General features: G+C 35.1%; 3 protein-coding genes and 1 non-coding gene across 5 annotated transcripts; 2 read left to right on the forward strand and 2 right to left on the reverse strand.

Annotated features, from left to right (window-relative positions):
• Positions 1-712: 712 nt before the first annotated feature.
• Positions 713-4,097, reverse strand: LOC117619951 (haloacid dehalogenase-like hydrolase domain-containing protein Sgpp). The gene is made up of 5 exons (XM_034350029.1): positions 3,812-4,097; positions 1,993-2,107; positions 1,753-1,907; positions 1,191-1,452; positions 713-1,086 (listed from the first exon to the last, which is right to left on the reverse strand). Exons 1-5 carry the CDS (start codon positions 3,979-3,981, stop codon positions 913-915), a joined length of 876 nt encoding a protein of 291 aa, XP_034205920.1. The 5' UTR covers positions 3,982-4,097; the 3' UTR covers positions 713-912.
• A 1,046-nt stretch (positions 4,098-5,143) lies between these two features.
• LOC117618159 (endoglucanase 14-like) lies at positions 5,144-8,033 on the reverse strand. The gene is made up of 6 exons (XM_034347769.1): positions 7,830-8,033; positions 7,202-7,615; positions 6,803-6,889; positions 6,501-6,653; positions 6,034-6,315; positions 5,144-5,471 (listed from the first exon to the last, which is right to left on the reverse strand). Exons 1-6 carry the CDS (start codon positions 8,031-8,033, stop codon positions 5,154-5,156), a joined length of 1,458 nt encoding a protein of 485 aa, XP_034203660.1. The 3' UTR covers positions 5,144-5,153.
• Positions 8,034-9,776: 1,743 nt separating this feature from the next.
• On the forward strand, positions 9,777-9,850 carry TRNAV-CAC. Its single transcript has one exon. It is a non-coding gene; the product is annotated as a tRNA-Val (tRNA).
• A 54-nt stretch (positions 9,851-9,904) lies between these two features.
• LOC117619948 (riboflavin biosynthesis protein PYRD, chloroplastic) lies at positions 9,905-13,128 on the forward strand. 2 transcript variants are annotated; one of them, XM_034350025.1, is made up of 4 exons: positions 9,905-10,057; positions 10,574-11,118; positions 11,721-12,019; positions 12,255-13,128. In XM_034350025.1, exons 2-4 carry the CDS (start codon positions 10,750-10,752, stop codon positions 12,865-12,867), a joined length of 1,281 nt encoding a protein of 426 aa, XP_034205916.1. In that variant the 5' UTR covers positions 9,905-10,057; positions 10,574-10,749; the 3' UTR covers positions 12,868-13,128. The 2 variants fall into 2 exon arrangements, with proteins under 2 accessions (XP_034205916.1, XP_034205917.1); XM_034350026.1 differs by having other exon boundaries at positions 12,258-13,128.
• Positions 13,129-13,332: the final 204 nt, after the last annotated feature.

Genomic DNA, 13,332 nt, shown 5'->3' on the forward strand with positions numbered 1-13,332 from the left:
ACAAAAAAACCTGAAGGACGATTCGTGATAATTTTATAAACCTGAAGGACCATTTGTGATAAAAAGCCTTTAAAAAATTATAAAAAAATTTGTGTATAGAATAATTGTGGATAGATATCCTCGGTACTTTAGATTCTGGATAAGGTTGTAATAGTTATTTTGTCCATTCTTTTGTGATTAACGAATTTTCCTGGTACGTATGTCACCCATATATATAAACTAAATGTAAAGAGTTTATAGCCCAACTGATTAAAATATTTACATGCATTTAAGATTCTAAGTTTGATTATCCCTTCCTCAATATCACTTTGTATAAAAATTAAAATTAAAATTAACAAAAATATATAAACTAAATGAACAATTCATCGTGATAATCTTAATTATGACCAAATCGTGAATTTTACAGGTAACTTATCTTGTGATTTACTTTAACCACCATGACCTGCAACTAAATATAATCTCATCCCACCTTGCTGCCTGCCAGTTCCAAACAATCAATTTCACATCTGTAAAATCGGTGCTCTATAAATAATTGCTGCAACTGCCAACAAACAAATGGAAATGGGACCACCCGTAATAATTTTCTCGTTATGGCCCTCCTTGTAAATGTAAAGAATTCTTTTGGAAATCAAAAAATAAATAAGGGCAATTTTGTCTATTTTGGCTTCTTTTAAAAATTTTCTCTCTCCTTTGGTTTTTTCCAAAGTCTCCCTTAAGAGTATTATCTCAAAATTTACAACTAACAAAGAATAGGATAACAATTTCCACCGGGATGTCCAAATGCCTGAGCACTGCACAGGAACAGAAGTAGAAAATGGCTATTTATCTTGAAATTTACGATGGATTGCCATTTCACACCTTTTGCTACTTATTATTCTCATATGTGATTGCCATTTCAAGTTGCAACTGTTGTTACATTGCCTTCCTCTCAAACTCTTCCAGTGCTTCCCACAATTTTGGGTCCTCAAAGTCTTTAATAACAAAGGCTGCTCCGGCATTAATCAATGATATCTCAGGATTCCTTGTGCCTAAGGCCACTACTGGCATTCCAGCTGCTACACCCGCCTTCACCCCTGAAACAGAATCCTTAACAACCAAAAACAGAACACAGATGACTGCAAGGCATATCAAAATTTTCATGGAGAATGCTATTGCGAATGTTGGAAAGCACAGAATTCTGAGAGCCGAACCTCAAAGGCGAAAGCATGCTTGTGTGACACCTGAAGTGCTTGGAGAGCCTTCAAGTAAGGGTCAGGAAATGGTTTTGCTCGATCACATTCATCTCCAATAACAACAATTTCAAAAAAATTCGAGAGCTCCACCGTTGATATTAATAGCTCGCCATTTGGTCTTGGAGCATTTGTTACTGCAGCCCGTTTCAAGCCTTGATTTTCAATCCATTGGCGCAACTTGTGGAGGCCCTTAACAGGTTCTAAGTGTTCAGATGCCAATCTGCATATATCACTTAGTAAATCAAGATCAGACCTGGTCTCAATGGATAAGAGAAAATGAAACAGATCAAGCATTGTTTTTCAGAAATATAGGGTCGTCGCCCTGGTCCTTTCCATTCACAATTTGTATTGACAGAAAACTATACTGGAACACTTAAGATTGGGTATATAGTCAAAAACCATATTTCCAAAAATTGATAAGAAAACATAACCCCCTATTAGTAATACCACAGCACTATGTACTGACAATATGAAATGAAGCATACAGTTCCTTCAGTTCGTGACAGTTTTTAGAAGTTACCTTCGAAACATGGCTTCCTTATCTTCAAAAAAATTTATTGCTCTTTGGATATCCCACTCAGGAAAGAGGATACTACAAAGTTTCTCATTATGCATTCCACTTAAATTGTCACTGAAGAATTCCTCAGTGATAGGAACCCCACCATTAAAGCCTACCTGTGGTACACCAATGCATGAGTCTTGGAAGATGCTAAATGAGAGAGAGAGAGAGAGAGAGAGAGAGAGAGAGAGAGAGGTATACTTCTTGAAGCATTTCACGGAAAGCATAATAATGGAGCGGATCCGAATCACACAATGTTCCATCAATATCAAATAGAATTGCTTCAAGAGGAGCGAGAAAAGCTAGAGAAGATTTTCTGTCATCACATAATGGGAGATGATTAAGGCCAGAAATAGAAAAACAAGAATGAAAATATAAAGAAAATGAAATTAAGATGCTTGTCTAGTGGTTGGTGCAGAATGAGCAGCATTGCTTGGGGTACTAGTAAACATTCCTTTCTGTTTAGATATATTACAGTTAAAAAATTTTGAACTGCTCAATAAAGCAACCGTGAAATTTCTTGTAAATTATGTTGACATTTGAAAAAAATGCATCCACAAGTATCTCCAATACAATTATGACTATTGTACATAGGATAAAGGATAAAGGATATATGATATATGATATATGATATCAGGAGAGGCTAATAGTAAAATAAGGACGAAGAAGACCCAGTTTTAACAAAGATCATAAAGAGCTTTGGATCTTTTGTTCCACTCAACCTTTTCTCTAGTCTCTGGTCTCAGCTATACTCAACTTTTGCTATGTCTATGTCTAAGTTGGCAAAGTATAGCTCATAACAAAATGACCAGATAAAACACAACTTTTTTAAGTTAGGATTATGCCTTAGACCCAAGAGCAGAGTCTGAAGGGGTTACAATCCTATGAATGGCAAGAAGTGGACATCTTTGTTCAGACAGGATAAGGATCAAACTTCTTAAACTATCCACCATATCAATCATGTAATTTTATACATCCCAAGCCTCCCCATAGTGCAAAAAATAACTTCACATTTAAGGGTCTGCAGTTATACTTCAATTATATCAGTTTTGTGAGTCCAAAATATGATTAGGCAATAAGCACACTGCAACATTTATGCCAAATCTGAATCAAGGTCTCACTCGTGCTAGATCCATACATAACAAATGGAAAAAAAAAAAACATTGAGTTCAGAGATGGAAAACCTTTGAATTGCTTAAACAACACCATCCACAAAGAAAAAAGGGATGTTTTAGTCAGACAGAACTTTTCCTAAAGTTGAGAAGAGCACATTTCAATTTTAGATGCAGTTTGCAAATGCTGACAACAGTTTAAACACATAAAGGTCTACATTTTGTTCATCGCCTGCACTCATTTTGGCCAAGGAACATTGAAATCATTCATTTTTCAACTACACGTCAATTGATGTCTAGCTATGAAGACTATGATCAGCTACCTAAATATTGATGAGGCATGTGAGTCACCCTGGAAAAGGCTGATGCAACCTCTCCGCTAAGAAATTTGCCAATGTACCCCAATATATTATTCTGAAGAAAGAAAAAGGAAGGACTTTCATAAACATTAAATGCATACGAACAAGGCTATTCTCAACCATATCTGGTTTTTAAGATTGGAATTCAAACTAATTCATTCAAATTAAGCTCATCATAATCTAAGGCTACTAAGTCAAGGACGAACCTAGGGACCCCTTTTTGCCTAAAACAGCTAGAAAGGAAAAAGAAAACGAAATGTTAATAAATTATGAACAAGGACTGCAATGCTTCCCAAAAATTCACATTTTGCCCTCAACCCCTATCATTTGAATAATCAAGATTATTATTTTCCTATGCTGATGCATACGAACAAGACCATTCTCAAATTTCCTTGAAGAAAAAACAAGAGGGCCAGCAGATTATGCTTTGCAGAATAAATTTTGATAGCAGACAATTACCAATTGACAGTTTATATGTGCACTAAAGAACAATGAACATTGAAACGAACAAAATTCATTATGCCCAAGAAATTAAATCAAATTAAATACCTCTCAATTGGGTGAGCATTAGATGAAACGGAAGCCCTTGAAACAAAGGCAGAGCCTAATTGAGTGAGGTTTTGTCTGTGAACTGTAGATTTCTGCAAATGGGTTTTGGGGAAGTGGTCAGAGAAGAAGCGGCGATACTGAAGAAGATGAGAAGAAGCAAGAGTATGCATAGTACGGAATGTGGGCAGTGAGAGAGAAAAACGAGTGATGCTACTCTATGCGAATGTCTCTCTCTCTCTCTTGGAAATGGAATGGTCTGCTTTCTTTCGGCTATGCTGTGGCCTCTCCAGTTTTATATAAGATTTTAAGAAAAATTAGGTTTTAGTCATAATTAACTTTATTAATTAGTTTGTACGATATTGGATATTTTGGTTTTAGTTTTAATACCTAGGAAAAAACTACTATTTTGGATTAGCCCAAAGAGAGGCCCAGATTCGTTGGGCCAGATAAAAAATAACAACTGATAAGACAATTTTACCCTTCTGGTACAATTCTACAATGGCACATGAAGTAATTTTAGGGTTGTTGGATGTCCTTTTGGTAAAATTAGGTGGCTTTGGTTTTATATTAATTAAGCAAAATTAATTATCTTTCTTCCAAATTAGTTAAGTTTTTTATGGGTTAAAACTAAAGAGCCCAAGATTTTATTAATGTCATTTTCTCATATTTTTCTTTTTTCATACTTCCCAACCCAAATTTTTTTATCACAGGTTGTTACTCAACTTTTCAGAAGTTCTCATTTCAGTCCTATTAGAATCAATCAATAAGTCCTTATTAATTATTTTGGATGAATCTAGAGGTTACGTGTTCGCAATGGTATTAGAAATTATTCAAAAATAAACTATTTAATCAGCTTGTAGCCAAAAAATAAAATAAAAAGACTATTTGTCATAAAAAGCCAAAAAATAATTAAGTACATGGTGTTTTGTTTCTTGTTAGGTGTTTTTTTTTTTTTTTTTAATAAAATAATTAAGAACGTCAATATATAAAGGGTAATGATTTCCCCACTCCAATTTTATCCACTTACACTCCTTTTTTAGTTATAAAATGGAGTGTAAGTGGATAAAATTAGAGTGGGGAAATCACCACTCTATATAAAGTAAGTTATTAGAAAAGACGAGATGACACATGATATATGTGTCGGTATTAAGATGTTGGGAAACAAGTAACGGACATAAACCACACAAGATATAATTTAAGCCACAGGGCTTACATTGACGTGTAAAGTATTAGCCTAAAACCTTAAACTAAAATGTGGCATAAATATAAGATGCGTCTGTTTCAGTCTTTTACTTGGGCATATATATACAGACACACAAAATTTTAGTCGTATGTATTTGACTCAAGCGAGTTTAGCGAGAACGCCAACAAGTGGAGCTGTGGAAACAGTTGCTGGTTCAGCCATTTGGTAGTTTGATCTTGAATCTGTGTAAGCATCATTCTCGTCCGGGCCTCCGACAATTGCTCCATCCACTACATTAGGGTTTGGTGAGTTGTTGTTGAACCATGAGTCGAAGCCACCTTTGCATGAAACAGGAGCTGCATCTTTCTTGATGGAGACAATGGATGCTGCTCTGTGGTGCACTTGAGTTGGATATTTTGTCCCAAATCCAACCATGAAACTTATGCCACCGGGGTTTGAACCCAAGATATAGTCCACCTAGTAAAATGACGAAAATAATACAGTTAACTTAAGAATATACTATATGTGGGCCATGCTAATATAATCGGGATTCATTTGTATTAGAGAAGTGGTTAGTAATGTGGTCAGTAAATATAGTCAAAATAGAAGCACTCAATTCCTTTTTTCTTTTTATGTTTCATATTATTAGGGGCTGGTTTTTATGCTTGATTTCCTCTCATTATGATGGAAGATAATTGTACATAAAAAAAGAGATTATACCAAAACAAAAAGGAAGAAATAAATGCAATTTCTCTTTAGATGGAAGTAGAAAAGTAAATGCAAATCGTATTGACTTTTAAATGAGATCTATTACTGGAAATTAAATATACCTAAAAATCTGGACCCCAAAAAAAAAAAAACAAAACAACCCGTACACAACTGCATTATAGGAAGACGATCCACAAAAAAAATTCCTTAAAAAAATTAAAATCTTATATGAATTATGTTTATGAATGTATAAGTTGGAAATTAATTTTGTTCTACTTCAATTTGTAACTAGATAAATACTGTATAGAGTAGAAAGGAAGGATAATCATACCTGCGATTGGGCCAAGTCAATAAGATCTTTAGGCTGGACAATGCCGCCGGGGCATTGAATGAGGGCATGCTTGGCGTTCAAGTATTCAGAATAAGCAGTTGCGACGAACACAGCAGTTGAAGTGTACTGAAGATTGTTCCATGGCAAAAACCACAACAACCCGCCAGGGGTCTTCTTCACATTGCTGTTGCCCTTCTGAATGCAAGAGCAAATGAATTGCTCAGCCTGGCTCTTGTATTGGCTCCATGTGCCTGAAGACTCCACCTTGCCCTCCAACACAAGCTGTGAATATATAGATGTTAACAGTGCATATACCAATAGACGTCTATGGCCTATAGAGGAATGTTCTCTTGCCCGATTTATAAATGGAACACCGCAATCATTTATTCGGATTTTGATTCATAATGTCTAATTAATAGCATATCATATCAAACTATCTGACAAAAAAAATATTGTGATATATTCACCTTTGCAACAAGCACTTGTGCACCAATAAACTTGTCATCCCAAGAGAACACAGTTCTTGCACCACCAGTATTGCCTGCTTGACCAAGATAATCCAGATATGTTTTATCATCGGTAGCACGATGAAGCCAGGCAGCAGCCCACAATAGTTCATCCTGATCACAAAGAAAAAATAAACATTAATTTAATTCCCAAAATTTGGAGTTTAGTAAAATATTTGAACAAATAAGTTGATCGTTCACGACTTTTTAATTGATTAATTAGCTTTGTTATTTGCATAAACCCTTTCTCATATATAAATTACCTCATATCCACTGCTGGAGTAGAATTTCCCTGCTACATTAATGCTATTCTGATAAACACCAGAGTGATCACGAGCAAACTCGAATAGCTGCAAATTTTTATAATGAAACAACAGATACAAAAGTAAAATAAATCATTAGATATTGTTACACTGATTATATTTGAAAAGTAAAAGCACTGCATAAAAGATATGACATTTGTGAAGTGAAAAATAATAATTAAGTATCTCAAATGTCTTATAATGATCACTAGATATTAGGGAATGTTACACGTTGAAGTAAAATCTGACATGATATGTTATCAGACCATAAATGTCAACTTTTTGATCAAGTGAATTATTATGTACAAAGAGTAATAGAATGCACGATGTTTAATTTCGTAGAAGAGCTAGCAGTGTTACCTCTTTAGCATGGGTCAAAAGTTCAGACGCATACTTAGAGTCTTTATCCTTGAAAGCAATGGAAGCAGCAGCCAAAGCAGCAGCGGTTTCACCAGCAAGGTCAGCTCCCGGATGCTGCTCGTCGATCTTAAAGGTGGTCCGCGGAGTAGTCATGTCTTCGGGTCTCTGCCAGCATTCATGATCAGAATCACCATCGCCAATTTCGCCATAGAGGACATTTGGCGCAGCGTGTGCCTTGATCAAATAATCAGTGCCCCATTTGATGGCATCCAATGCATTTGAGAGCTCACTCTTGGCGTCAAGTTTGCTCCCGAATTCTATAGTACTCCATGAAAGCATTGTGATTGTGAATGCCATGGGAAATCCAAACTTGACATTGTCCCCAGCATCATAATATCCTCCCACAAGATCAACCTGTTATGTCAATAAATATATGGAAGGTGACTTTAGGTTTTCATGAATATGGTAAGGTAAGTATATTCAAAACCGGGATCTCAATATTATTAGAAAGAGAAATACCACTAAATTAACTATAAGAAAAAACATCGACATAGTAGCGTAGATGCCCGACAGTCGTTGATAATATGGTTTATAACAAATGGGAGAATCAAACTATGTGTTAACTTACACCAGCATCACTTCCATCTTTAAGCCCAGAATCTCCACGCCATTGCACCCTTTGGTTTGGAGGCAACTTTCCAGATCGTTGAGCCTCATAATACAACAAAGACTTGGTGAGAGCATCTCCATAGTCAAATGAAGCAAGCACTGAATTATGAGTCAATAGAAACACAGACAAGCAAAGCAAACCAAAGACTTTGCTGGAAGCCATGATGACTCTAGGGAAATATAATGATGAAGATATGAATGTAACTGCAAAGCTATATATGGACAAACAAGGTTTTCAAATCTCAAATTTATAGTAAAATTTTGGGTCCTTGAGGCCAATTAAAGATTGCTATGATTTTGATTTTGTGATATCTTTCCATAACAGAGCAGTCCCCGATTGTTACAAATATAACTGCAATAATTAAGGACAAAATGTGAGATTTGATATGGAACTTTCTTGAATATTTTACCAATGTCAATGAAATTATTACCCCCCAAAAAAAAAAAGTCAATGCAATTAGCTGACCTTTTTTGTGCAGAAATGGTTGATTTTTCAATCATTAACCTCAAATTAGTGGTCTAATATGAACCCTACGATTGGTGGGTCTGTTTTTCATTACAAAAAGAATATCAATTTTAATAAATTTTCATGCAACTGTACGGTTGAACATTTAAAACATGCGATCAATTTTTATTGCTAAATGGAGATTTCGGTTTTTAACAACAAAGTTCGTAAACATTAAAAAAAATTCACCATATGAAGGAGAAATTGAGAAGATTTGGAACTAATTAGGGAAATACCTTGCAATTGAATGCTTAAATTATTAAGACACGCAACTGATTTATTGAGAATATGACAATAAAATTGGATTATTCTAATGTTACAGAATCGATAGAAAATATCATACAATTGGAACATCTCCAAAAATTGCTATCTTGAGCCTCTACATTTAGATATCGGGTATTTATTCAGACCATTTAAATGATCTAATAATTTAGATTAAGCTAAAGGATAAGTTAGTAAACCAGTCTTCCATTTTCCACGTTGATTTTGGTTGCACTTATGCTAGGCGTCTCACATATCCTAATCTACTCTCTCAAACTCACTCAGGTGGTTTGATTATTAAGACTATTGAGATGTAATGAAATGCAAGTAAATGTACAATATCCAAATGAAGACAGGGGCGGAGGCACACTGGGACTAGAGTAATCCTCGGCCCCACTTAGTACTTATTATATCAAAAAAGTATTGTGTTATTATGCATTTTAATATATTCTATGACAATTTATCTATTCCTTTTGTTGCAATTGTGAACATTGAATTGATTGTCCAATTTGTTTCTATTTATAAATTGAGAAGATGTTTGTACTTGTTTCTATTTAAATTTGGTCCATCTATATTTTTCAGTTATTGAAATTTTTTTTCAAAAGAAAATCAAAGCTTGAGTTAGTGGATGAATGATTGTTTGGTTGCATATGTTGAAAAATAGTATAGATGACGAGGTTATTATGCAACAATTTCAAAATATGAAAATCAAGGTCAAAAATATCGATGATTTCGGAAATATAGGTGGTCCAAAAATATGAAAATTTCAATGAAAATATCGAAAAATTGACCAACACAATGTTTACAATTGCAACAAAAGGAATATACAATATGATTTTTGATATATGTGATATATATGATGTGATGAATTAAAATGCATATATGATTTTTGATACAATATAATTTTTGATATATGTGATATATATATATATATATATATATGATTGTGAATGATTTTGATGAATATACAATATGATTTTTTATATCTATGATATATATGATGTTTTGGTATGTATTGTGAGTTCAAATTTTCAACCAAAAAAAAAAACCCTTACTATTTTTTTTTCCCTAAACGTATGATAGTGTTTCTTTTTGCTAACATCTGTTAAAGAGATGAGATTACAAATTTGTTAGCAAGGTGTCTGGGTGGTGTAGTCGGTTATCACGCTAGTCTCACACACTAGAGGTCCCCGGTTCGAACCCGGGCTCAGACATTTTTTCAGTCTTCTAAATCTGGATATACCATTTTATCACGTCGTATCCTTATCTTGTCTGATTCTTTTTCCATTTCGTTAATTCCCAGGTTGGCTGCCAACAATCTTTTTTTCTTTTTCTTCTTTTTTTATAAAATTTTTAGTGAGGAACACAGAATTCTGATTGTTGCGGGAAGGATTGCAAGTTGCAACCACTTCAAATTTTTGGTAAAGGCTTTGCTGACTTTGTTCGCAACTCTTAGAATTTTATGAACTGCAGTGATTGGATGTGGGCATTGAATGGGATTTTGCATTTGACAGGCACAAATTCTTATTGCACGTGTTATTTTGTGTCTTGGGTTCTTCATATAGTGTACGCATATCCCAATTTTGTTGTTTGTGTGTTTGACAGTTTATGTTGAACGTTATGTGTTTGACGAAATGCATGTGTAAGTGTGTTGCCTTAAGAACATTGGAGTTTCTCTTTTGTTAGGGGACAAAAAGAAGAAAAGAAACACTCCTTTTGTTAATGTTGTGGTTTGGAGGCATTGTTTTGTAGTTATGATTGGGTTGAGATTGAGAAGCCTTCTTAAAACAAGTACCATTATCTATTATTAGAAGATATTGTCAGTGCACAAATGTTCATGCAGGAACCTTTTTCTGACAGGCTACTACTCCATAAAGATGTTGTTTATCTGGGTTTTAGTTTTTCTCTTTTGTTTTTGATTTATTTGCATTTGGCAGAAACACAATTTCTGAGAAAGTGAAACGAAGGTATCTTTACGCTGCTCGTCTCTTACAGTGAAAATGTAGGCATTAAAGAGTGGAAACAACCCGAGAATCGCTCAGGGAGTTGGAGTCACTTTTACAAAATTTGCCTAAATTGCAACACTGTGATCTGGGTTTTACAAACAAAAGAAATGCAAGTTCAAAGGCTTTCACTTCCAAGTTACACCCTCACTCCACCCAATGTCTCACCATCACAGCAACTCTCCTCCAAGATTTTGAGGTTGAATCCGAATTCCAAATCTGGGTTTTGTAATTCGCTCAAAATGGTGTTCAAATCACCAACTGGTTTGAGAAGCCATGGTGGTTCGGTGGTGGTCAGGTGTGGAGTGGCACAGCAAGAAGATACTGATGACGGCTTCTATATGAGGAGATGTGTGGAGCTTGCAAGAAAGGCTATCGGGTGTACCAGCCCAAATCCTATGGTGGGTTGTGTTATTGTCAAGGATGGCAAGGTTGTTGGTGAAGGCTTTCACCCTAAAGCTGGCCAGCCACATGCTGAAGTAAACTTCTTTTCCTTTTTGTATTTTCTTTGTTTTAATTTTCCTTCTGAAATGCGTCTATGCAAGTGATGAATTGTTGTGCTAGAATCTTCAGTCACATTACTCTTTCTTTGGTTGCGTAGAAGTTAACTGACAGTCTGGTTCGTTCAAGTTTGGTTCTGTTCATTCTAGTTTTTTTCCCTTTATTTTTGTTAAATTTCCACTGGTATTTTCTTTACAACCTAGTGGAACATTTAGTTGAATGGTTTGTAGAGATGGCATTCTTGAATTCTCTTCCTATTTCAGTTCTTGCTATTGATGGTTTTTTTGAAAATAATCTGAAGTTGTTTGTAGAGATGGCAGTCTTGAATTCTCTAAAAATAATCTGAAGTTTTGTGTGTGTGTGCGCGCTATGGATGGTTTTTTTGAAAATAATCAGAAGTTGTTTGTAGAGATGGCAGTGTTGAATTCTCTAAAAATAATCTGAAGTTTTGTGTGTGTGTGTGTGTGTCAGACTTATATAATTTATAGGTTTGATCATTATGAGGATCTATGCCAAATTTTCTTCTGTTTTACATGAACTTCATCTGTTAATGAAAATTATACCAAGTCAAATGTTTCAGGTTTTTGCTCTGAGGGATGCCGGGGATTTGGCTGAGAATGCAACAGCATATGTGAGCTTGGAACCATGTAATCACTATGGGAGAACTCCACCATGCAGTGAAGCCCTAATTAAAGCCAAAGTGAAAAGGGTGGTGGTCGGAATGGTGGATCCAAATCCAATCGTAGCATCAAAGGGGTTGGATAGATTAAGAGATGCGGGAATTGAAGTTACTACGGGTGTAGAAGAAGAATCATGCAAGAGGTTAAACGAAGCTTATATCCATCGTATGCTAACAGGGAATCCTTTTGTCACTATGAGGTAAATTTATTCTGTTTAGATTAGTCAATAATAAAAACACTATCTTTGAACATTAAAATGAGTGGAAATCCTGCCTTCATGTCTTTGACTGTTGAGATTTGATAGTTCATGAATGGATGTTATGCTATCTTTTCCTTAGAATTTGCTAGTCATTTGTTACCTAAAGAATTTTATGTTCATTTGCTGGTACTCTGAAGTTGACCATTATCATATTTAAACCTTTTTTTCTCATTAGCAGATACTCTATATCAGTCAACGGACACTTTCTAGATCAGCTTGGAGAAGGAGTTGCCAAGTCTGGTGGTTACTACTCACAATTGTTACAGGAATATGATGCAATTATTCTTTCTTCTTCCTCAATAATTGAGAACGCCTCTATTCCAGTATCCCAAGAAGCTGGAGCCAATCAACCACTCCAGATTATAATAGCTAGGAATAGTAGTTCTCCAATCCAAATCCCTGCTCTGACCATGGAACCAATTGGTAAGCTAATAATCTTTTCAGACAAAGAGACAACAGTAGAACTAGAAAGAGCTCACACAGGTATTGAAACGGTGGTGTTGGATCAGATAAATTTAGAAGCTATTTTGGAATTTTGTAACTCTCAAGGATTGTGTAGTGTTTTGTTGGATTTAAAAGGAAATATAGGCGATATCGAAGAGCTTCTCCAAGACGGTATTGAGAAGAATTTGTTGCAAAAAATCGTTATAGAAGTATTGCCCCTGTGGGAAGCAAATGATGGTGGGAACTTTCCTATTGCATTGAAGAGTCTAAGAAAAAGACTAGAAGTGAAGAATTTGAAGCCTAAGGTTTCAAGTGAGAATGTTGTGCTTGAGGGATATCTGTAATTTAAGTGACTAGAAACAGAAAATGAGATTTGACATCATCATTTACATGTGATGCTGGAAAGAGATGGCAGGATTCTTAGGGAAGAGGGGATGGAGACTTTGGAGGATAAAGTTCATTTTTGGTCTTCCTTACGGGTTTCAGTTTCTATACAATTTAGAGAATTACTATTGTTTGTTTTTGTTTTGTTCTCCCCTGCATGTTGGGGTTCGCCATAACCTAGAATGAAGGATGGTTATTGTATTGCAGTTTACATGCTTTAATGTGTACCTGTTAGGTCTGGTCGTCAGAAAAAAAGACACCCTGCCCTCTGCAGTAAAATTCTGGTTGTACTCATGTATTTGTTTTAATAAAATTTTGCTTCTTATTAAGAAAGAACCAAAAAAAAATCTTGTGTGAATTGTTATCAAAAGAGACCGAAATTGTCAATTAACTCTGCGAAATTGTACATATTTCGGCTTGGGGAG

This window comes from Prunus dulcis, chromosome 2, assembly GCF_902201215.1.
Source record: "Prunus dulcis chromosome 2, ALMONDv2, whole genome shotgun sequence".
Lineage (NCBI taxonomy): Eukaryota > Viridiplantae > Streptophyta > Magnoliopsida > Rosales > Rosaceae > Prunus > Prunus dulcis.